The sequence below is a fragment of the Amblyomma americanum genome, chromosome 1, assembly GCF_052857255.1.
Source record: "Amblyomma americanum isolate KBUSLIRL-KWMA chromosome 1, ASM5285725v1, whole genome shotgun sequence".
NCBI classification, from domain to species: Eukaryota; Metazoa; Arthropoda; class Arachnida; order Ixodida; family Ixodidae; genus Amblyomma; species Amblyomma americanum.
This window is the reverse complement of record NC_135497.1, coordinates 253306357-253328297: the sequence shown is the minus strand read 5'-3', so window position 1 is coordinate 253328297 and position 21941 is coordinate 253306357. Positions and strand designations below refer to the sequence as shown.

Sequence of the window (21941 nt, the reverse complement as noted above, 5' to 3'; positions counted from 1 at the left end):
GCGCCTCCGGAGCCTACGCGTGTTTTCCCAGAAACAGCGAGTGCTGTATGATGCGGTGTCAAGTTGCGCGACGACCGAGAGAAGAAAAGAAAAACGCGGGGGAGAAGAAAAAAAAAGGGGGGGGGGGGGGGAGCGCGCTATCTGCGCAGGCGGCAGCGGAATCGTCGGAGTAGCCACAGCACGGGGCTCAGTGCGGTGGACCACCGCCAGCTGGACGGTGGGCGTGGCCCCGCGCGCTGCTTCCGCGCTTTCCAACGCCAGGCGCGAAACACAGCGAGTTCCGAGTGCTGGCGGGACTCGCTCCTCGCATGAGAGGGAGTTGTTCTCGGACGCGCCCAAGACGTGCCTCCCACGCTAGCCGTTCGCGACGAGCCCGTGGACAACACCCGCGGAGTTACGCACGCCTCTTCGGTGGTTCTCAACACCCACGAGTGAAGGCACGGGTCCGAAAACGGCATCGCGATGAACACAATGGCCGGCGTCAAGTCGCAGTCAATGAGATGACCAGCTACCCAGGAAGTTGAGAGCAAGGGCAGAACGAAATTGGTGAAAAGAGTGCGGAAGCAGCAACGGCTCAAGTTTCAGAGGCTGCTCAGTGCAGTGAGTTCACTCCGTGGCGGCAGTAAAGTTCAACGTCCCGACCGCACTTGGTGGTGGTGGTGGGTTTTAATGACGCGAGGGCAGCACTGCCCAAAGAGCGCCATGGCAAAAGTAATTTTCTACTCACGGTGGGGTCACAGACCCATTTTCCAAGCATTTCACCGAATAGAAGCCAGCAGTCCAGGGAAAAGCATATATACCGGCGCATTGTATCACCTATGGGTAGCCGGCAGCACTGGAGATCGAACCCCGCACCTCCATCATGTGAGACACATGCTCGAACCATTAGGCCAGCGGTGCAGTCTGATTGAGAGCATTATTTCGGTAGCGCAGGGGCACCTGCTTCGGATGCATTGTACACGGGATGCATTGTATACGTACTGCGTCCACGGTTCCCGTCGGAGCATTCCGTCTGCCGAGACCGTCGCTGCTCTCTTATAGAGGCGTGTCTGTTGACTGTATAGCTTTTGACAGAGGTAAAACGAAAGCAGAGCGCACCGATGTAAGCCGCTGGACGCCTTTGGGCTTAAGATGCGGCTCGGGCCTTGCACGGACGACGCGCAGCGCTTCTCAGTGCGTATGTTCACGATAACAAGGGGTTTTTTCACGCTGCCGTAGCAAGCGTCGAACAGTGTCGATGTTTCGGGTTCGTCTGTGCCATCTGTGGGCCCTCTCAAGTCGCACCAACATCTGGATACACGCGCTTTTCGCCCGCATACGTGCAATACCGTGGCAGGGATCACACCTGTGTGCTGCAGCCCTAACGGAAGAAAGTTCGCAAAGGTTATCGCAGGCAATTCTGTGCTGCCGCCTAGGCAGTTACTCCCGGCCTGATAACACTTCTTTTTATTTTCGAAAATAGGTGTGGCCACCGTTCCGCTCGAAAGTGCAAAGAACACAAGTTGCAGGCGTTGGCACCCCGTCTCTGTAATAGCCTTCTCAAGCGCCTGTCTCTCTCGCGTACTTTGCAATATCGTGTATTCTGGCTTTTGATGGCTATCTCATGCCAGCATTTGTCGCCGCGATATCGCCCGAATCGGCTGATCGCGACAAATCGCGCGTGGAAAAAGTGCGACCCGTACGGGAGAAGCCCGAGGCAAGGGGAAAGGCACCTCAACTGGAAATAGTACTGTCAACTCTGTATTCAGTTAGACAGGCGAAAGGGAAGAAAACAGCCCCGTAAACAGTGAAGCTACGTGTACAAATAGCTCGTTTTTCACGCTTGACTTCCCGCTACTCTGGCTACGCAACAAGGGACGAAAGAAACCCCACAGACTGATAGAGCACAAACTATCAAGCGAAGCTGTTAAAAAACCTGAAGAAAAATGGAGGGTGCTTGAATCTGCTTCTTCTCGTCTCTGGTTGTTGGACGTGTGCGGAGGGACTTCCTTAACAAGTCGACCTCCCGCTTCGTCAAAGTAACTGAAGGGTGAGTCACGCGTGTGCCTTCATTTCCGGACATCATGCAAAAGGCTTCCCTTTGCATCTTATCCTGCGACCGAACGAGGACTGTGGTGTTATCAAACAATGGTATGCACTCCTTACACTTATAAAGCAATGTACCATATGACCTGTGATGCTCCCGGAACCTTTTTGTTCAGGCAACATCCCCCCACTGGCCGACGTATGCCTGGCCACACGGCAGAGGTCTCTTATACATTACAGGTCTTGTATGTTTATTTGTGTCTTTACGTAACCGGAGTAGCACACTGAGGAAGTCAAGCGCGTAAGCAGCCTATCGTTCCCGCCAGCAGGCTTGCATGAACACTTCAAAGCGCTCGCGTGTTTGGTCAATTGGTAAGCATGAAAAATATGACCCGTTTTCGGCTGTTTCGTTTCCACCTTCACCTCACTAAACACACTTCGTCTTGAGCGACGTGCAACAAGTCACTGCCCTCAACGGAGCTGTAGAGTCACTCGCGCAGCAGGTTTTAATCGCGCTCATGCGCTTGCATTCGCAAGGGGAACCATGCGTCATCTGCTCTATACGCAAGGCCCAAAGTGCTGACAATAAGTCCCCGCTTTGGTGTTTTTCTTTTTGTCTGACCGCAGTCATTTGGTATGAACCGTGTCATTGGCGGCAGTGAAAGCGTGCTCGTTGATATGCCGTCTATCTTAATTTCTTCGTTGCCTTTCTTCTTTCTTCGGAGCTATTGAGGAAAAGTCGGAGATGTCGGGGAAGTTCGATCTCCTCAGGTACACCATCGAATTTCAAGCTGGGGTCATGAGCTGCGAGAAAATTCGGTTTTCGTTGCTCTTATAGGTGGCTCCCGTGATCCAGAAGCTTCTCTCCGTTGCGGACATACTGCTGTTACGGACGGCGAGTTGTCACGCTCAGCTCAATTCAGTGCCCCAGCGCGAAATTCGGCGTTTCGAAAAACCCCGTCATTCAACGGCGATCTACAACGCAGAAGTGTCGCTTAATCTTTTCATTTTCTGCCAAGTACAACCGCGAGAATGACACTGAGCGCAACCGCAAGTGTACTCGACACACGCAACCCTTGGACGAGGAGGAATCGGTCGCGCCATTATCTAAAACGCCAGGGTGAAAACGCCGCGCCATCGCACCACTCGAAGGCATCACCAGAGATGTTCGTTGAGCTCGGCATCGGCTGCCCGCTCTCGGCAAACTCGCGTGTGCTGTCGCTGCGGCAAGCGTGCAACATGCTGTCCAGCACCGTTGCACGTTGTCTGCGACATAGAACTCGCGTGTTGCCTACTGTCAGCAGCTCCTGCGATAATTAAGTTATTAGATGCCACAATTTAAAGTCCAGCAGACAAGCGGGCTGCAGCTTTAGGAGGCCCATGAATGGTTCGGTATGGTCTCGTGCCCGAACACTTGATCATGCTGAACATATTCGAACACGCTGCTTATCTGAGCCTTATACTGTGCTCGCAAGCCTAGTTGCGTTGGTTTTTAAGGTTCCTTTCTGAAGGTCGTGCAAATAGAAGCTTGATATACCTCGGAGTAGCATTTGTGTGCCCGTCTTCCCGTTTTCTGCGTAGCTTTTGAATGCATTTCGTATTGCTCCGATATCGCCGTGTACTAAGCTATATTCTGAAGGTAGCGTATGAACAACAGCGATGTGCAGGCAAACATATATGGACCGGCCCTAAATTCGGTTGCGCTCAAGTCGTTTTTGCGAAGGGTAAAATATCAAGGCTGTAAATTTCATTTACATCACGAACTCACTGCATACATGGGCTCCACAAGTAAACTTGTGCGGCGCGTCCGTTACTTTTACAGCGAAATATGTAATAGCTTTGTACAAGCAATTTAGTAGAAGCAGTTCAGGGAGTTACACGTTAGGTGTACACCACCACCACCACGTACTTGAAAGCGCGATTGAGGTGTCCACTGACCCAGGGAGCCAGTTGTGCGCCTTTCCTTTCCTCAGAACCAACGGAGCTAGGTTTAGACTGCGTGTAAGACAACACTGGGAACTAGACTTCTTGCTTCGTGCAAGCGGGTCCTGGAGTCCGTAAAGCGTGCCAGGAACGCGATCGAAGCGAAGACAACAAGTGGAATAGATGCCAAAACGGGCCTATGAGACGCCCAACCGGGCAGTCGCCTGTGAAACGTCAAAATGAGCCTGCCACTGCAGACCAGTCAGCTTTCGCTGATTAATGCTCTGACCCTGTAAGCTTATATCTATTTTTTTTTGTTTACTGCGATGGATCTCGCCACCCTGGTTAGCTATCCCGAATACGTAAGAACTACGTACAGGTGCGGTCAAAAGTAAGCTCAGTACGCTGTTGCCTTCAAACATTTTTCACGCGCTGCCTAATTGAAATTTCTAGCTACCGTATGTGCATGCTGCTGTAGACGCCAATGAGCTTTCTCACAGACCAAGAGTGTTGTTTCATTTCCTCTATGGAAGCCGTCATTGCACTTCGAACGGAATACTGTACTTCGTTTACTTATGTCCGCGCCTGTACAGTATGCACGCACGATTTCTGAGCTCCTGAACCTTTGTGTCTATTGTGCTGTCGTATTGCACGATAATGTGCTGGTTAAAAGTGGTCGAACGTCGAGTCCAAAGTTCTCCCCTCCACTGAAAAGCGGCACCCCCAAGGGAAAACGCCGCCAGTAAGAAAAAAAGAAGACTGCCCAACGGTGGCCCCCTGTGCGCGGCCGCGCTCCAGACCGCGCCGCACGAGCCGGCGTCGGTCATCGTCGGCTGCGGCCGCAGCGCCGTCTGCGCGCAGGAAGCGGTCCGACCGCCCCGACGAGTCGGCCGGCGGCGCAGCGGCGGCCAAAAGGGCCGCGCATCGGGCGCGCAGGCCGCAGTCGAGCGACTGGTGCGCACCGAGAGATACGCGCGGCCCCTCCTCAGCTTCCCCCGCCGTCGGTCGCCCGAGCCAACGCACCCTCTGGATACGGCGTAGTCACCGCCACACACGATAGTTCTGCGGCGCTGCGAGCCACCGGCAACATGCTCTCTTCACGGGGAATCGGTGAGTGGCGGCTGTCCGGCAGGCCGACGGGCTTCGTCGGCCTCTCTGACGACCGCGCACGGCCCGCGATGCTTCAAGTGCGTGCGCTGAGTTCGGCCACACGTTGCACGGTTGCAGCTCCGCCCATCTAACTCACTCCCTTGCTTAGCATGGAATCCGTATGCCGCCGAGCTTCCGGCGGCGCACGGAAGCGGCCCCAGCGGCCGCAGCAACAAGCGCGGTGCGCTGGGGCCCTTCCGAGGCACCGTCACTTAACAAGTGTCGAGCCGCGTTTCGTCACCGCGAGTAGAAGCGCTCGACGGCGCGCGTTTGTCCGCCTACGCGTCGTCGTCCCCATTCCGGCGCGTTTTAGCGGCGCGTCGAAACGATTTTTTGAAAGGCGCGCGCGAGCCGCCAGACTGGTTCGCCGATCGACGCTCGGTACCAACAGTCGGCGGCAGGCGGTCTGCGCGACCGCGGCCGCAGCTCTGTTCGCGGATATCCTGCGTGCGGGTCTGCGGGCGGAAGCAGGCCGACGCGGCTGCCTCAATGGGCGCGACACAGCGTGCTGTCGACGAGGCCTCCGCAGCATTCACCCCCTTTTATCACATCTCCGAGAACGAGCTCCCCTTTATCTAGAGTCGTTTCACAGGCCGCGCATCTGTGACGACAGTTATGACCGACGCTGTTGCTCGCGTTGGGCAACGCAGCTAGTTCCACTGAGCAAGCAAGCGCCATCTGTTTGAGGCGTATGGTGAAGCACCCAGGTGCGCTCGGCAGGAGGCGGCACGCACGCCGACGTTTGCGCATGGAAAGCGTGTCCGCCGCCCGCTGATAGTACGGAATGGATAAGACAGAAGTTGTCCTGCCTTCCCGCAACAACTCTGCGAGACTATAGTCAGTTCGACTGCGCACGCATTATGTCATAGCCAAAGCTGCTAACAGCTGGCACCGGAACTATTCCCCTTCCTCATGTGACCGTCGGTTTTTACAAGCAAATTGTGTTTACAGCCGTACACAACGCGAGCTTTGACCGGAGCTTGCGATCTTGCAACACGGATATTTGCGCATCGTATAAAAGGTGCCGCATTTTCGCGCGCTGGGGAAATTCGGCCGATCCCTAGTGTCCAACTGGGAAACGCTGTGTAGCATCCCAACTGCGGAAGTGTCTTGGTCTGAGGGGAGGCGGGCCTTTGCGTCAGTCACATGTCTTTACTCGCGGTCAGCGCGAGACGGGGCGCGGCTGCAGACTGCGGCAACCCCTCAGGGTAGGGAAGCCACCAGAAGTTGGCAGGCCTTGAGACTGCTGAGAGCAGCACCACGGCTTCTCCGATAAAGGGCTCTGTTTCTTCCGGACTGCGCTCTACAGATTACGAGCGCAAAGCGCGCGCCTGCCAGCCGCTAGGCTGACTTCGAGCAAGGCCACATCTCTGTCAGGCGGAAGCTGGTTGCCATTGGAAGTGGCCCTGATGCGTTTCCTGGCGGCCGCAAGCCGAGCGGCGGGCCGGAAAAGGCGTCCCCGCAGCCGTTCGCGCAGGCGTCTCGACGAGCCCACGCCTGACTCGCGTGTGCTTGGGCGACGGGCTCCGAGGCGTCTGTGGCGTCAGGGAGCGTCCGGAGACGCGGCGCCGCGCCGCTGCTGGATGGAGGTGTGCGCTAGCGGCGGTGCAGCGCCGTGGAGGTGACGCGTACGAACCGATCGCCGCCGTGTAATAATAGTAAGCAACTTTATTAAATGCCTTAGCATTGAAAGAGTTAGTGCAAGCGGAAATGGCGACCGCCGCCTGTCAGTAGCCGGTGGCAGGTTGCGCACCTGCCCCGATGGGTAGGCATGGCAACCTGCGCATGGAGCTGTAAACCAACTTCGTATGCTACCTCGGAAACAACGAACCTTAGCAGGCGACCTACGGTATAACGACCTTTCGTGTGTTAACCTTGGGCAACCTAACCTTAGGATGCCAACGCGAATATACCGAACCTAAGTATGAGACCTCGGATGTAACAAACTTTCGAGCGTTAAGGATACAACGAACTTTCGTGTTTGGGCCTAGGGTGGAACGGACTTACTGTGTTGACCTCGGATATAACGAACGTTTGGCTAAACGCATTAAAAGATCCACCGAGGATCGCTTAAGAGTTCTTTAGGGCAAAATTAAGCTTCCAGTAGGTCAACAGGCCGCCAACCTACTAGAAGCTTAATTTTGCCCTAAAGAACTTCAGCGATCCTCGATGGATCTTTTGAATGCGTTCTGAATGCGGCGGCCTGTCGTATCAAGCTACGGGGCAGCCGTGACCTTCAAGCATATATACGGGTTGTACTTTTCGGTTTTTATTTTTTGAAAATTCGAAGGACCTTTGTCGGTTTTATTTCGGTTTTATTTCAATTAAATACTGACTGTTTTTAGGTGATTTATTGTAGTACTTCTGCGTCGTCTAAAGTCACTTCAAATCTATCTCGGGTGTTTTTGTCATCCTGAACAATTTTTTTACCAGTAATTAACATTAAAATCGAAGTGCTTGGAGCTCAAATTGCTGTCGTAATTAAAACAGTAACTCAAGTTAAACGAGATAGCCGGCCGACAAAATCGGAAGTGGATGTTTACATTTAAGAACTAGGTTGTCTAGTTATCGTTGGGTTGTCGATATGCGGTGTGCGCGAGGGCGGCGCATCACGTGGTCTGCGTATTGATGGCGGCGATGGAACTGCCGCTCAATCGTCGCGGTGGCCAGAATTAACACACCTATTCATGGAGCCCATGCGCGGTCTCGAGTCAGTGTCCGACACCACGCAGTTAATGAACCGACTAACTGCTCTAATCAGGTGGCGATAGTCAACAAAGAGTGCTTAACTAGAAGGCAGCGAGGAGATGATGCTTCCCGATCTGCAGAGGCGTGTAATCTAGCGGAGCAATACCTCAAATCGCACAACTGCGCTGCATGTCCAACAATGTCACCGTCGCATCATGCCCCTGGCTTCCCTGCATAATTATTTTTAATTTTGATTGAGTGTAACTTGCATTCAACAGCCAGCTAGCTACACCTTTGTTACCAAGAGCACTGACCTCTTTCGGTTAGAACCGAATTTCGAAAACTGAAATCGGCGTACTTTTATCGGTTATGTTCGGTTTAAACCGAAGAGTCCCACCCCTAGGTATTAGGACCGGAGCCGTTTCGGTTTGTTGGCCCGCGCGCCCTGCGTGAACGCGGTCGTGAATGGCGGAGATGCAGGTGCACGCTGGGTACGAAGCCTCCATGTAAACCGGTACACGGAGGCTCCCTAGGTGTGACTGCCCGCCCTCGTTCGCGCGTCGACTAGTGCAAGATTCGCTTGACGCCTGAAAACATATACTACATTCGACTTACAATATTTCGAAATTATGCGCAGTTCGAGCTGAGCCTTTTCATACACGACGTTGACGGGACCAAGGGATCAGTCCGCATAAAGGGTTGTTCGAGTTAAGGGGTTTAGAAGTGACAAGTATTCGATGCAAAAAAAAATCCAAGCTTCTTTTTTTTTTTTCCGTGGAGAGGGAAACTGGTCCTCCGCAAGCTGATGTTTGTCGTTCCCTTAGACGTGCGCTCAGTTCGCTTCATGGCTTATGTCTTCGTCTACAGTTCGCAGAATCTTACCTTATACATGAGATTACACGCTAGATTTCGATCGACGGAAATTGCGAGTGTTTCCCTGGGATCTCTATTTACCGGCATTAAGCCCTTAGCGTCTGCACGACAGCGGCGTTACCTGTCGAGGCCGCGTAATGGCACAGTGTCCGGGAAATTTGCGGGAGGAAATGCGGGGCCAAAAAACGGATCAGAACTGGCCGCGTCTTCTCCGAGGGCCGGCGTCCTCTGCAGTCGGCGCGTGGGGCGCGACCTCCTGCAGTCGCCCTCTGTCCACGGGCGGTCGTCTTTAGCGGCACAAGCGCAGCGCTCCGCAGCGGGGTGCTTCTTGCTTGTCGGTACCCGCGTCGTACAATGCCGGGGACGCCCCGTCGGCCACGCACCGCTAGCCAAGCCCTGCCTTACAATCGCGCGAGGAGCGTGCGGCGGGGCACGCACCACCGGAGCGATAAATGCGCGCGCATTCGGCAATCGGACGCCGCCACTGCTCGTCGAGCGCGCACCGGGCCGTTGTAAACAAGGGCGCGCGTCAGCAGCGCGGGCAATTAGCTGCGGCTCGGGCACCGCTAGCTCAGCTGTTGCGCGCTCACCGCCGACGACGTCAGAGCTTACGTTGTCGCGGCCGAGCATGCAGAGGTATGCTCGCGTTGCGAGAAGGGAGCTAGCTACCTTGGTTCGGGGGAATTGCGCAGCTTGATTAATTGGCTATCAGGCTATAAAGCGATCGACCGTGGGTGTGTTATTCGTTGTACTCTGCAAACAAGGCGCGACCTGCAGTGCTGCTTTGTCTCGGTGCTTGCGTTGTGCGGCTGCTCGATGTTTTCTCCCCGCTGTATGCGTTCACATCGTCGTGTTAGCTTGCTGTCCCATTCACAAATCGAAAAATAATGCCTCTCGTTAACAGCTGGTTGCGTGCACTTTCGTATGAGCGGGGTCGCTTGCCATGCGTAAAGAGCCGTCTTCGCGCCCAATACCTCACTCTTCACTTTAAAAACGTAGGCGTAGGCAGGGTTCATCAATGCGAGAGGGGTGAGGCAGGCCGCGGGCGGTCAACCTGAGCAGATCTGCGCCCCTTGCGGAAAGCTGCGGGAGGGAGCACGGACCCTTTCCACCTTTTTGCGCAGGCCAGTGGATATGGGGGAAACATATAATCTGCCATCATTAACTCACATTGTTCTGCAGCGCCTCGAACGATTTTAGCTTGAGATGTCTGGAAATACGTGCTTCGGAAATGGAAAGTGCGTAAAGGGATGCACACACGATGGGACGCGAAAAAACGAAGCGCGGGCCAACCCGGGTAGCATTGAAACATTACAGCAATGTTACTTTTTTGTTTCGGTCAAAGCTTAATTCTTTGCTCTTATAGTAAGATCTTTATAATGGTTCGCAAATGTTACAAATAAACGTTGGAATGACCTTTCCGCAACCTGAATTAAGCATTTAAGCAACATTCTCTGAAATTGTAGACCTGCAGAGCCCGTTGTATAGTGAAGGTGAGCAACTTTGTCGACACCTTGCAAGGGCCAACAACGGGGGTGGTACTTGAGCTCCACAATGCAGCACAACACGTATACACTCACCTCCCAACGGATAGCACGGAGTCAAGCTCATGCAGTCATTTTTAGGGGTGTCCCATGAGTGATAGTGGCGAATAGGCAATGAGCAAATTTTTCTCACAAAAAAAAGAGGCTCTGCACGCAATCTCCGACAGGCACATTCTAAGCGATTTAGTTGAGAAGGACTGCTAGTTGAAGGTCATTACTGTAGAAACAGTGGGAAACGTTCTGTGACACAGTGCTTAAAATATATTCGTAATGTTGTTTTATGGTTGTGATTTAAAAACATTTAATAACATTTAGGACACAGTACTGGAGTAATGTTTAGTCCTAACCCTTAAACTAATGATTACGATACAACATTATTCTAACGTTCAGTGCTCCCTGGGAAAGGGAGTGCGCGAAGGAAACAGCAGGGATATATGTTAACGAGAAGATTTTGGGAAAAGTGCTGCCGGCAGAAACTGGACAGTCTTGCGGAGGCGGAGTTGCAGGCTGTCGACCAAGCCTGCTTTCGGCATAGCGGCCGGGCCGACGGGCTCCTCCCGTCTGACACTGCGCGCCTGATTGCGTCGCTCGCAAAACAAAAAGCACACCATCGCGCACAACAGCCGGAGGCCTCTTCTTGGACTCCCACGATGGTGGCAGGCACAGGGCTGCAAGTGCATGCTATGTCGAAACGGCTCCATCGTCGACGACCTTTGCGACTCGGACAATATCTTTATTGCCGCAGGCAGGAGAGCGCAGTCGACGCAGAAAAACATCGCGGCGGCCAACTGTGCGCGCACCACGTCCCCTGCGTTTGATTCGCAGCTGCGGGGATTCGCACGACTCGCGAGGGACGCCGTGGGAACTTTTATCGCGGGCCGGCTGCGGGGCAGCGCCAAGGGCCGGAGGGAGGAAACGGCCTCCCGGGCTGTGTGCGTGGTGGCCTCCGGATCGATGCGAAGCGGTCCTCCTCCGAGTGGGCGCCGCGCATGTCGGTCGGCCGCCCAAGGACGACGCCCCTGTTGCACCCTGGCGAGAAATGCAACCCTTTTGCAGGCATTCCAGCCCGCGCGTCGAGCAGCCCGGCAAACCGGCCTCCGCGCGGCGTTCGGGACGCGACTGGCGCCCCTCTACGCGGAGACGCCTCGCGTGGGAGCCGCCGCGGTTTGCTGCGTCCCTTCTCGGCGAACGTTGACGTGCCACGGGACACCGTGCGCTTGAGGGCGGTGCTTGTGCGGGCCGAGCCGCCTAGCTCAGTTCCCAAGGGCACAGCACCGCAACTGGCCGCCCAAGTGGCAAGTGCTTGCGCAGATCGGCTTCCCGGAGCGTTTGGGCCAGTTTATAGGAAAACACAGAGCGGCTACATGTGACGTGTTCGGGATAATAGGGGCGCAACCGAGGCACCTTCTTAAGGGATGTGTCAGCGACCGTCGTGTGTGCCGGGATTTCGTCATGTGCGCTGTTCTCGAGAAGGAGCCCCTGGACAAAAATCTCCTGCGGTCCGAGTGCTTGTACTCGCTCTCCAACCTCCTAAACTCTCCTTCCCAAATCTTTCCGGTGACCTGCTTCCATGTACTCAGTGCGCTCTGTGATTTAGGTGGTGCGTATGCACCTTCCCAACCTGTGCGTCGCCCAGGAAGCAGCGAATGCACAAAGCAGTCCAGCGAGCTTTATATGGCAGCTATTTCTTAGACCTTCATTGCTCGTGACGTCACTGGCGCTGTGGTGGAGCAGCCGGCATATCTTCCACGGTGCAGACCGGAGCAGGTGGCGATAAGCGGATTACAGAAGCGTGCAGCTTTTCGCCGTGCCCCTGGTCTCCAACATGGCAGCCACTGTGACGTAGGCGCCGAATTGCGCTCTCCGTTTGCAACATTATTTGTACACCTGCTTGTCTTTCGAACTATTTTTCTATGACATTTCCTGAATGGGCGTCACTGGCTGCGCTCGGCGGGGCACGGAACGTAATCTGGCGTTGCTGATCGCTCCTCTGATGCACGTCAGAAAAAGTTATGTATAATATATAATTACAATATATAATACAATTACAACATATAATTACAAAATTAATTTCACTGACTTGCTTGGAAAAAATACTCTGCCCCCACAGCGTCTCACAAGGCTCTGGCGCTATTGCTTTTGTCCGCCCCTTTGCTCTGGGAAAGACGACTGCAAAGTTTGCATTTGCTGGATTGGGAACGTGTGCTGTATTCGCGTCTCTATTGAATACACAGCGACGTTGCATGCAAGTGGCGGGTATTTCAGTGAGAAAAATAGCTGCAAGTGCAGCGCTGTTGCTTTATTTTGCCGTAGCTTTTGTGTCCAACTAGTCGCTGCGAATTCGGGCAAGTAGTGCGACTTTGGCGAATACAGCGCGGGTTGCGATCCCACTGGAGCAAAAGAGTAGACCGCCGCCTCCCGTGCGAAGCAGGCCTGCAAGGCAACAGCGTCCTCCGCACCACAGGCACCGTTTCCCGCAGTGGCAGGGGCGGACTTGTGGTGGGCTCCTCGACAAGAGAGTGAGGCGACGTTTTGTGATGCGCCTTTGCGCCCCTCAAGCGTGTTGTAATAGATCCTGATGTGCTGCCTGCAAGATTCTTGGGAGTGAACAGTCCGGATTCTGAAGTTTTCGCTGCTCTTGCGTTATAGCCCCGGAGAATGTCGTTGCTTCGAGTTGTCGTTTATAGTATTCCTGGCCCTTCAAAAATCCAAAGGGTCCTTTTCCCGAGCACCGCAGTGGCAAAGAACGTTGACCTGCACGAAAACCATCTTCCGGATGAGACAGGCCAGCCCATCTCCGACGCGGAGCAAACTCCCGCACCCAGAGCTAATTTGTCACAGCTTGCACCGATGGTGGAAGGAAAATACAGGAGAAGCCCTTCCAGTATTGCGGCCTGGATGAAAAGCGTGGCAAAAGTCGGCTGGGTTTGGAGGCCACGTTGTCCCGGCGCACTCAGCAAAGAGATACTCTTTCTAGTGCACGCAAGTGACGGCCTTCCTCAGTGTAGGCGCCAAAGGATTGCGAGCGCACATGCACACTGGCAGGGTAGGGGTTCGGCGCGAGACGCCGCCGCACGGCACAGGCGAACAGTGAACCCCTCGTCTCACCGGCGTCTGCACCGGCCTCCCTCGCAAGGGCCCTCCTCACGTAGTCCTCTGTGGCATGCGCGGCAGGCAAGATCGCGGCACCGTGCGCTCTCGGTACCCTATGACCATCAGTGCACCCGATTTATACTGCTCGCGCCAACGCCACTTTCGAACTTGAGGCCAGACTGGTGCCTTGAACATATAACCAATTCGGGGCCTTAGCTCTCTGATCTGAAACACTGATCTGAATGCTTTGGTACTTTATTGGACGTTAATAACATTTACTGCAAGTTCAAGGTAAACATCAAACAACTAGCGTCAACTTCGATTTCACATCTGAGTCACACGCTTCTAGCAAATACAAAAATATTATTGACTGCATCGATGAGCACAGCAGGTCACTGTCATTTCGACTGGTTTATATACCGAGATTCACCCTCACCCTAAGCTTAAATTTTTGCAAAGCACGCTCCACTCGGCGCGTCATATCACTTGTGGCGCAGTATCGTGCAGAAAACATACGTTGCTTTATGCACAAAAATTTTGTGGTTTACTGGCTACAATTCGCCTCTTATAAAGATGTGTAATGTTCGTTATCTGCGCAAATTGTTCTAAATAATCCAGTGGGGCTTCTGAAATCTAGCAAAAACCTGGTCTCGAGGCGTCATGAAGCTCGCGCTTAGAGAGCAACTGGCCGCATGCTAGGCGCCTAGCCTGGCCGCATGCTAGGCGCCTAGCCTGGCCGCATGCTAGGCGCCTCAGCGGCGGCCGACACTGTGGGCAATCCCTCGACGCAGCTACGCCTACTCGAGCGCCACACGACGGCTGCGGGAGCAACTGCATGAATTGCGTCACAATATACGCTATCTACACAGCGCTTGGCAGAGGACTCTTTTTCCACTGCCTGCGCCTTTGTATGGCCTCCACGTTCAACCGTCGTCGCGCCATGGCGAAGCTTCTCGCAAATTCCACCGAAGCCGAGAACAGACCGTCGCGCTCGTTGGCCGCCGCAACGACCGTGTGAACCGCGCGAGAGCTCTGGGAACAAGTCCCTGTGTATCTTTTCTTTTTCTTTGCGCTGTTTATTTTTCTTGGCATGCTGCCGCGCCGCGAGTGTATGAGAAAAAAAGTGCTCTACAGCATCGCGGAGCAGTGTACGAGGTGTGAGAAGGAAAGAGGCTCCTCCGTGCGCTTTGTTGAAGACCAGCCGCAGGTAATTCTACTGAGACACAACTGAGGCAGAAGGGAACTGTGCGAGGGGTAAGGACCGGTGGTGCAGTCAAGAAGGCTGGCTAAGCCATTCGTTTCACGTACCGCACCAGCAATTACTCAGCTCCCGCATAAAGTGCAAGCGAATTGAATCGTCGCTGTGAGCACTGTTCTCACGCTTCGTACCGCAGTTTTGGTGGTCTTACACGACAAGAGCTGGGGCGACGTCTGCCTTGCATGTGCGCTCAGACTTCGTGTCAACAAGTTGAAACATCCGATAGCCGCGCTTATTTCAAGGTTTACCACGTAGTCCGCGCCTTCATTCGAATTGTCTGCGATCAACGCGCAGGCGCCTTGTGGGCCGTCTCCTGATCGCTTTGGACAGGGAACAGCTCCACGACCGCTGAACCCTTGTACCGGCTTCCTCGGCACCTAGATAAAGGTTCGCGTTCCAACGCCAGAAAAAGGCGAGTGCACGCAGACATGCAGACACGTAGGGACAGTGGGGAGGACAGTAAGCTCTTTGAGACCGCGTACAAACGTTGCGGTTTGCATTTCGGTACATGATAAGCGCTAAAGCTACCCGCAGGATGGCCCTCACTATAGGCCTTAGCGCTGATAGCATTTAGGACTAGATACGCAGATTACAGCGCACTCCTATCTCGGCAGCGCTCTCTGACATTGCACCTGTCAGCGTGGAAGGAACACCCGGGAAATCTAAGCATTTAGAACATGTGGTCGCCTTCACACGATTGCCGACTGCTCGGAGTAGCTTATCGTCGGCAGCTTCGTACTTGGCTGTGGAGTGTGGACAAGACGTCTGCACGCCTTTAATGTTTCGAAAGACACTGCGTAATCTTGGCTGTACGCTGTAGTGTGAAGCAGCGCATTGCGATGTGCAATTAATTCGACCGTTTACACTTCAAAATGGCGGCAAGGGATGCCAGCGCTAACATCGATGGCCGATGCATCTTGGCCATTTCAGCTGCACAGCTAGTAGCCATTTCCTTGGGGAAGGCTTAGGACATGTGTTCTCTCGATGTCGCAGCAAGGAGACAACTTCGTATTATTGTCGTATCATTTGTGTCGTCGCCTCGCCGTAAGCTGCCCCGAGGGGCCTGTCCAGAGGAGGTAAGCAACCGGCGCTTTCAACGCAACTCGCGACGGCACGCGCTACCAGTGAGGTTCGACTTCCCTTTTTTTCGGAGCTTGGTCGACAGTTGGAGCAGTGTTCACTGTCGCGGACAGACGAGTGCCGAGCGATTACTAATACTGGGTGCCACCCTCGCGCGCCCTCCTCCACGATCGTGCGCGGCGCACGCACGCACTCACGTGGGAGGAGGTGCATTTATCGGCGAAGTTCCCGACCGCACACACAATGCGGCCGCCATGCGAACAAAGAAAGAGAGCGTATATATATACATACAACATGGGCGCTCCCTCTCTCCGCCTTACCCTTCCGATGTGACGTTTTCGTGACGTCGCTCGCCCATGATGTCACTCCGGGAGGCATGGCAGATATAACCGCAGGCGGAGCGCGCGAACGCCATTCGGAGTTTCCGCTTGGAGCTTTCCCCAGACTGTGTGCCGCCGCTCGCCCCTCCGGCCGGGCCACCCGCGCGCTGCGTCGCCTCCCCTCTGAGCGCACGTGTTTGACACTACCGGCCCGCACGGCCCCACGAGATGCTCCTGCGGCCGGCTCCTCTCGCCAGGTACGTGGGGACGCAACGATGGCTCCTCTTCATCACCGAACGCGTGCCGTCGCGGACGCTCCTCGAGGCGTGTGCTGGGTGGCTGTGCCCGCGTTCGTGCTGTTCGGACCCGGGGTGGCTGTGGACGCGTGTGCGCTGGTCCTGCCATCCTTCGCTCGTGTTTATTCCACGCTGAAGTGTTGCATTTCTGTGTTCAGACGTATCGTTTCGGTGTGTCGACACTTCCGAATGTCTTCGAGGCGTGAGGCTCATCACCGCGCTGCCTAACGCGATGTTATTTCAGAAGCACATTCGTGGACAAGGCGAAAGTGAACCCGTGTTGACAGACCGCGCGGCCGTCATCGTACATGGATCGAGTGGCTCGTTGAATTCTGCCCGATGACAGCGCCAGTTGTGTTCTCGCTTTGTTTATTGCCATTTCAAGTCGACTTCCAATGCCCTAAGCAGAGCCGCTGCACTTCAAATGTGATTATAACTCCCATTTCCAGCGGCTTGTTTTTATCTGCGTATGTATTTGTTTCTCGTTTGCCCGACTCCACCGTTGCTGTAAATTTAAATGCTGTGAATTGAAGTTATAGATGCAACTAACCTGGCCAGTCACTAAAAGTAGCAGCAGCCTTGCTTATACAAGAAGGAACGCACCGGCAGTGCTGTTGGTAACAACACTCGAACGCTCGACGCATCAGTGCCAGCCGGTTTCTTGAGAGTCCATATATCGGGTGTTTCACCTAAGATGTTCTGCACTTTTAAAAGTCTTTTTTTTTTATTCAGAAGAGAGCTTTTTTCGGCATAGCATTGTCAAACGTGTAGCGCATCAGAATACAGCGAAGACGTCCATACTAGTAGGGTGTTTAACTGATAGTGAATAGTTATCGTTTTAACTATTACTGTCAGTCTCCTTATTTACTGAGAGGTGTGTATCCTACCGTAAGTAATGTCAGTTGCGCGCACTGGAGAGGTCGCTTTGCCTGCAAGCTTTTCGAAAGCGCATGTATTTTGGCGCAATGTAGGCAGAGTTTTTTGGGCCACAGGGCCGAGGGTAACTGCGTTTTAGAAATAAAACTGATATGGAAATTACGGTGGGCCTACATGCCTCTCACTACATAAAGGGACAAACAGGAATAGTTAAAAAGTTAACTATTCAGTGTTAGTTAACCACCCTAATATAGTTTGAACGTCTTAGGCGTATTCTGATGCGGTACACCGCTGACAGTGCTATGCTGAAAAAGCGCTCTTCTCACTCAATTTCAGAACATCTGAGGTGAAATACCTGGCCGGCATTTAACATTACAGCGCGCACGAATGGTCAGCCAGCTAGACCAGACCGCTAGTAGTTGTAACCAGACGCGACAGAAGACGTCGAAGGCCACACTGCAGAGCGTTGTTACGTGCAGTATTGATGTCCGCTAATACGCTGTTCAATACTGAAACGTGTCGTGCGATAGGCACTAACCTGTTATTATCATTGCAGCCCCTTGGTTACTTCTTTTAAGTGCACAGTTACACGTACAGCTGTGTCCAAGCAATACCATCTGCTGCCTTGTTCATCACGCATTATTTTCCAGTCGACATGGCGCTGTGCACATCGATTTCGAATTAACAGCACTTTTAACAGCACATGTATTTCCTGAAATCAATCCCAAGAACTACATATAGCATCTAGTCGGCCAAGTCCCCGGGTATGCCGAGCAATGCTTGAATGTTCGGTTGGTGTTGAAGAAAAGAATCCAGGAAAATGGCAAACTCTATGCACTCGTTTTCTTCGGTGCACGCAACATCTCTCAGCGACCGACTGCGCCGACTACTCCGCGCGGCTGCAGGTGGCTCGAAGCGGCGCTGTAGTTGCGTGCGTGTAGTCGGGACATGCAGTTCGCAAAGCTGATAGCGCGCTCATAGGTGGCTGACGGCGACGCGACTCAGCCGATCCCGGGACAGCCAGCTAGGATATACGCTGTCCCGGAGTCATTACCGCTCATTGCGGCTCACGCGGTTCTGAATCCATTACTCAGTTTCATATCCAGAATGACTACAGATTTACGAGCAACCTGAAGTATACACGGACTGTACCTGAGGCCAGGTGCAGCCAGGTATATCATGTCCCCCTTCCTGAGCGAGAAGTTTTTGTTAAAAAACAACATTGTGCAATATTTTTTTGCTGTAAAGAAAGCTCCGAAGTGCATTGTGAATGTGGGACGGCTTCTCCCAACCTCCTGCTCCGAGAATTTTCGATAAATCTCCCTTTACGGGCATAAGTGTGGCACCTTTCGCTACAGAGCACCTATCTCCGCAGCAGATGGAAGTAATTAATCAGCTCAGATATGAATCGTCTGACGTAAGGCGTTGTCATCCTAAGGGCGTTCATTATTATGGCGATGCCGCAAATATGTAACGCCGTAAGTGCACCTAATTCTTTGTTCCATCCAGCACGCACTTGGCATAACTAGTTTCAAGAAATTATGCAGCTACAAATTCTTGTCGTTCCTTTTGTTCGTCCTCAGGGCGGTTTACTGCAGTCGATTTCTCCATTCCGCACCGAAGCAGTGGAATAGGGTTTTGAGCATCCGCCTCATATGCGTAAGGGGCGGGGTTTGATCCCCAACCAGGTAGCACCGAAACGTTAGAACAATGTCCTTTTTTTGTTTTGGTCAAACGTTAATACATTGCTCTTAACGTTTTTTTTCTGAAGTTTATGAACCGTTACAATAAACGTTGCAATAAAATTTAAACAACGTATATGCAACTTTCGCTAAGGTGGCAAATTAACACATGCATGATACTCATACACTCCCCTCCAAGCTTTTACAGCCAGCCAGGAAGGGTGTCCTATAAGTGGTAGTGGTGAATTGGTAATAAGCAAAGTTTTCTAATGAAGGTTTTGGGCTCTGCATGCAATCCATGGTAGGTACCATCTAAGATATTTATGGTAAAATTCTTCTAGTTGAGTAACATAACAGTGGGAAAATTTATGGAACACAGTGCTTGAGATTATTAAACCATGAAATATGCATGGGTCGGGCAAATGAAGCATTAACATAATTTTTAATTTGAAGCTTAAACTGATGTTAATAATACAACATATTACGTTATTTGTTATATTTAACATTATAATAGCATTTAGAGTACAGCATCAGCATAATGTTTAATTTTAACATTCAACTTTTATATTTACAATACAAGATATAACGTCGTTATTTGTTAATCTTTAACATTAGCATAACGTCACTATGAGGCATGTAACGTTTCTTCAACTTAAAACAATACTGTAATATTATCCTGTGTTCGTGCAGACTTTCTCTGTTGATTCAACCAGTGAATGAAGCACTCGCTACGCCTTCAAAACACCATCCCGAACTACGTTTTCAATTACTGCAATATATGCTTGAAAAATAGTCACAACACAGCTCAGATATTCGAAGGACTATTTGTTGCTACCAGGTGTTTCACAGTGCTGCAAATAACTCGCGAGATGAAGTATGAGCTCATGTATTCGTTGTAGCGTCCTTTTGCAAATAAACTGTGTTAGAGCACTTCAACCTGAGCAGGTTTTAAGCCTGAAGTGATCACCTTCGAGCCGCGTTAGACTGCACAAGTTTTCCCTTTTCTTGACCCAATGCTTGGCTTCTATGGGGTGAAATGCTTGGAAAAATTGGCATATACCCCACGTTGTGCCATGGCGCTCTTGGGCCAAAGCTGCCCTTGCGCCATTAAAAGTCATCATTTCCCCCTCCCTCCATAAAGAGAATCGCGCAAAAAATTGTACGTTGGCATAATGGCTCCAGGTAGCACCGAAACATTACAACAATGTTACATTTTTGTTTGGTCAAACATTGTTTTAAAGTTCTTAATGTCCTTTTCTCTAAAGTTTTTGTAATGCTAGAAGTAAACATTGGAATAAGTTTCCTTAACCTTAATTAAATATTTCAATAACATAAATGTAACATTCTCGACAATGGTAAAGCAACTCTGCACAAGCATGCATGGCCCGCCAGTTGTGAAGGTTCACAATTCAATCAACGCTCTGCGAGAAACATCGATGAGGGCGATACTTCACCTCCACCATACAGCACAATATGCAACTCATACACTCACCGCCGAACGGGTGCCGTAGAGTAAAGCTTATATACCCATTACTGAGCGGCGTCCCACGAGTAGCAGTGGCGAATCGGTAATAAGCAAAGTTTTCTAACAAAATAATGAGGTTGTGCACGCATTCTATGGTGGGCACAATTTGTGAGATTTAGTTACAAAGTACTGCTAGTTGAAAAACATGTTCGCTGTAAGAACAGCGGAAAAAGTTGGTCAAATGTTTCGGGGAATAAAAAAACCCAAGGTGGAGTAGATTTGTAATAAGGGAGTAATTACTCTTTGATGTCCACCCAAGCGCAACCATGCGGCTACAGAGGAAAGCTATGCAGCTTTCTCAGAAACTTCGCAGTTAAAGAAAAATTCGTCCCGGTCCGGGGTTCGAACCCGGGACCCCCGCCTCACCGGAGCAGTCGCTGTACCAACTGAGCTAGCCGGGACTTTTTGTTGTCTTTATTGCCAACTGAGCTAACCGGGACGGCAAGCTTATGGTAGGGCGAGAGCGAATTGATCAATAAGTCCAAGTGGAAACAGTGCTGGTCAAATGTTTAGGGGGAAAAAGTTATGGGACCCATGGCGTGAAATTTATCTGCAATGTTGTTTTATAGTTATGACTCGAGCATTATAATAATGTTTAAAACAATTTGACTTGGAACGTTCAACAAACGCGCTAGACACAAAATGTAACGTTGCACGTAAATTCTTAACGTTAATGTAAAGTTCGAATATAAGAAAATGTTACTGCGACTTCCATAACATTTTTATAACATTATTCTAAAGTTCGGTGCGACCTGGGACGTTTTGTCGAATACGGCCTGTATTTAATATTCCGTTTTCTTCCTTCTCTTTGTGCAAAAAAATCTATGTTAAACCTCCATAAACCATAAACCAAATAACACTGACCGCATGATAAGAATACTTTCAACGTGAATTGTTCGTCTTTCGAGGTTTATGCGCAGTGCCCTGTACTTCGCCCCTCTCTCTTCTTGTCCAATAATATTTTAGCGAAGATCATGCTCAGCGAGAATACATTATATTGAATATCGCTTTATTATCACTAAATAGAGCGAAACGAATATAGAAATATGTGGCCGCTAATAATGCGTTCACTGAACTATACGAGTACACGTGTAACCAGCGCGATGGCTTTAATAAATTGCGACTGCGTATATAAGTTGCCTTCCTTGTACTTCATTGCATACGCTCAGAAACGCACCTGGTGCGGGTCCGATCCCCAAGTCCCCGTTTAGCGCAACCATGCCAAGCGGGTCTGTACGCTAAGGACGTAGGAAAAAAAAAAGAAAAGATGGGGGAGGAGTCTAACCAATCGCTGCCCTATGCGGCCTCTTCCCCCTCTCCCTAGTCTTCTTTCTTGTCCCGTAAACCTCCATTCCCATTCACACTGCAACGAAATTATTGTTATAAACAAAGCTATATAGCGCCTAACTGAAAAGGAGTCTGGAGTAGTACAGATACAGCGCATAGCTCTGCTCAATATCTGTTTTAGACGGCGCTGTTTTAGACCTTTGCTGTTATGATTCCTTTCACCTTTTTTTTTTCTTCTCTGATCGCAGTGTTGTGAGAGTTAGGCAGATTTTGTGCTCGTGACTTTGAGAAGCAGCAGGGGGGCGCGGCGGCGATGCGAATT

The 21941-nt window shown here is 51.7% G+C and overlaps 1 protein-coding gene across 18 annotated transcripts in view; it reads left to right on the top strand.

The window, feature by feature from the left end:
* The window catches only part of raw (NDT-like domain-containing protein raw), a 255641-nt gene that overhangs the window by 205698 nt on the left and 28002 nt on the right, over positions 1 to 21941 (top strand). For 4 of the 18 annotated variants that reach the window (XM_077648997.1, XM_077648996.1, XM_077648993.1 and 1 more), the window contains exon 1: positions 4825 to 5058. The exons of 9 other annotated variants lie outside the window; for them this stretch is intronic. Coding sequence is in view for 3 of the 9 variants with exons in the window: in XM_077648980.1 (XP_077505106.1) it covers positions 16010 to 16210 (201 nt within the window). In the remaining 6 variants the exon portion in view is untranslated. Of the gene's footprint in view, positions 1 to 4727; positions 5059 to 15994; positions 16211 to 21941 lie in introns of those variants that run through there. 5 more of the 18 variants (XM_077648980.1, XM_077648978.1, XM_077648979.1 and 2 more) reach the window with 3 other exon arrangements.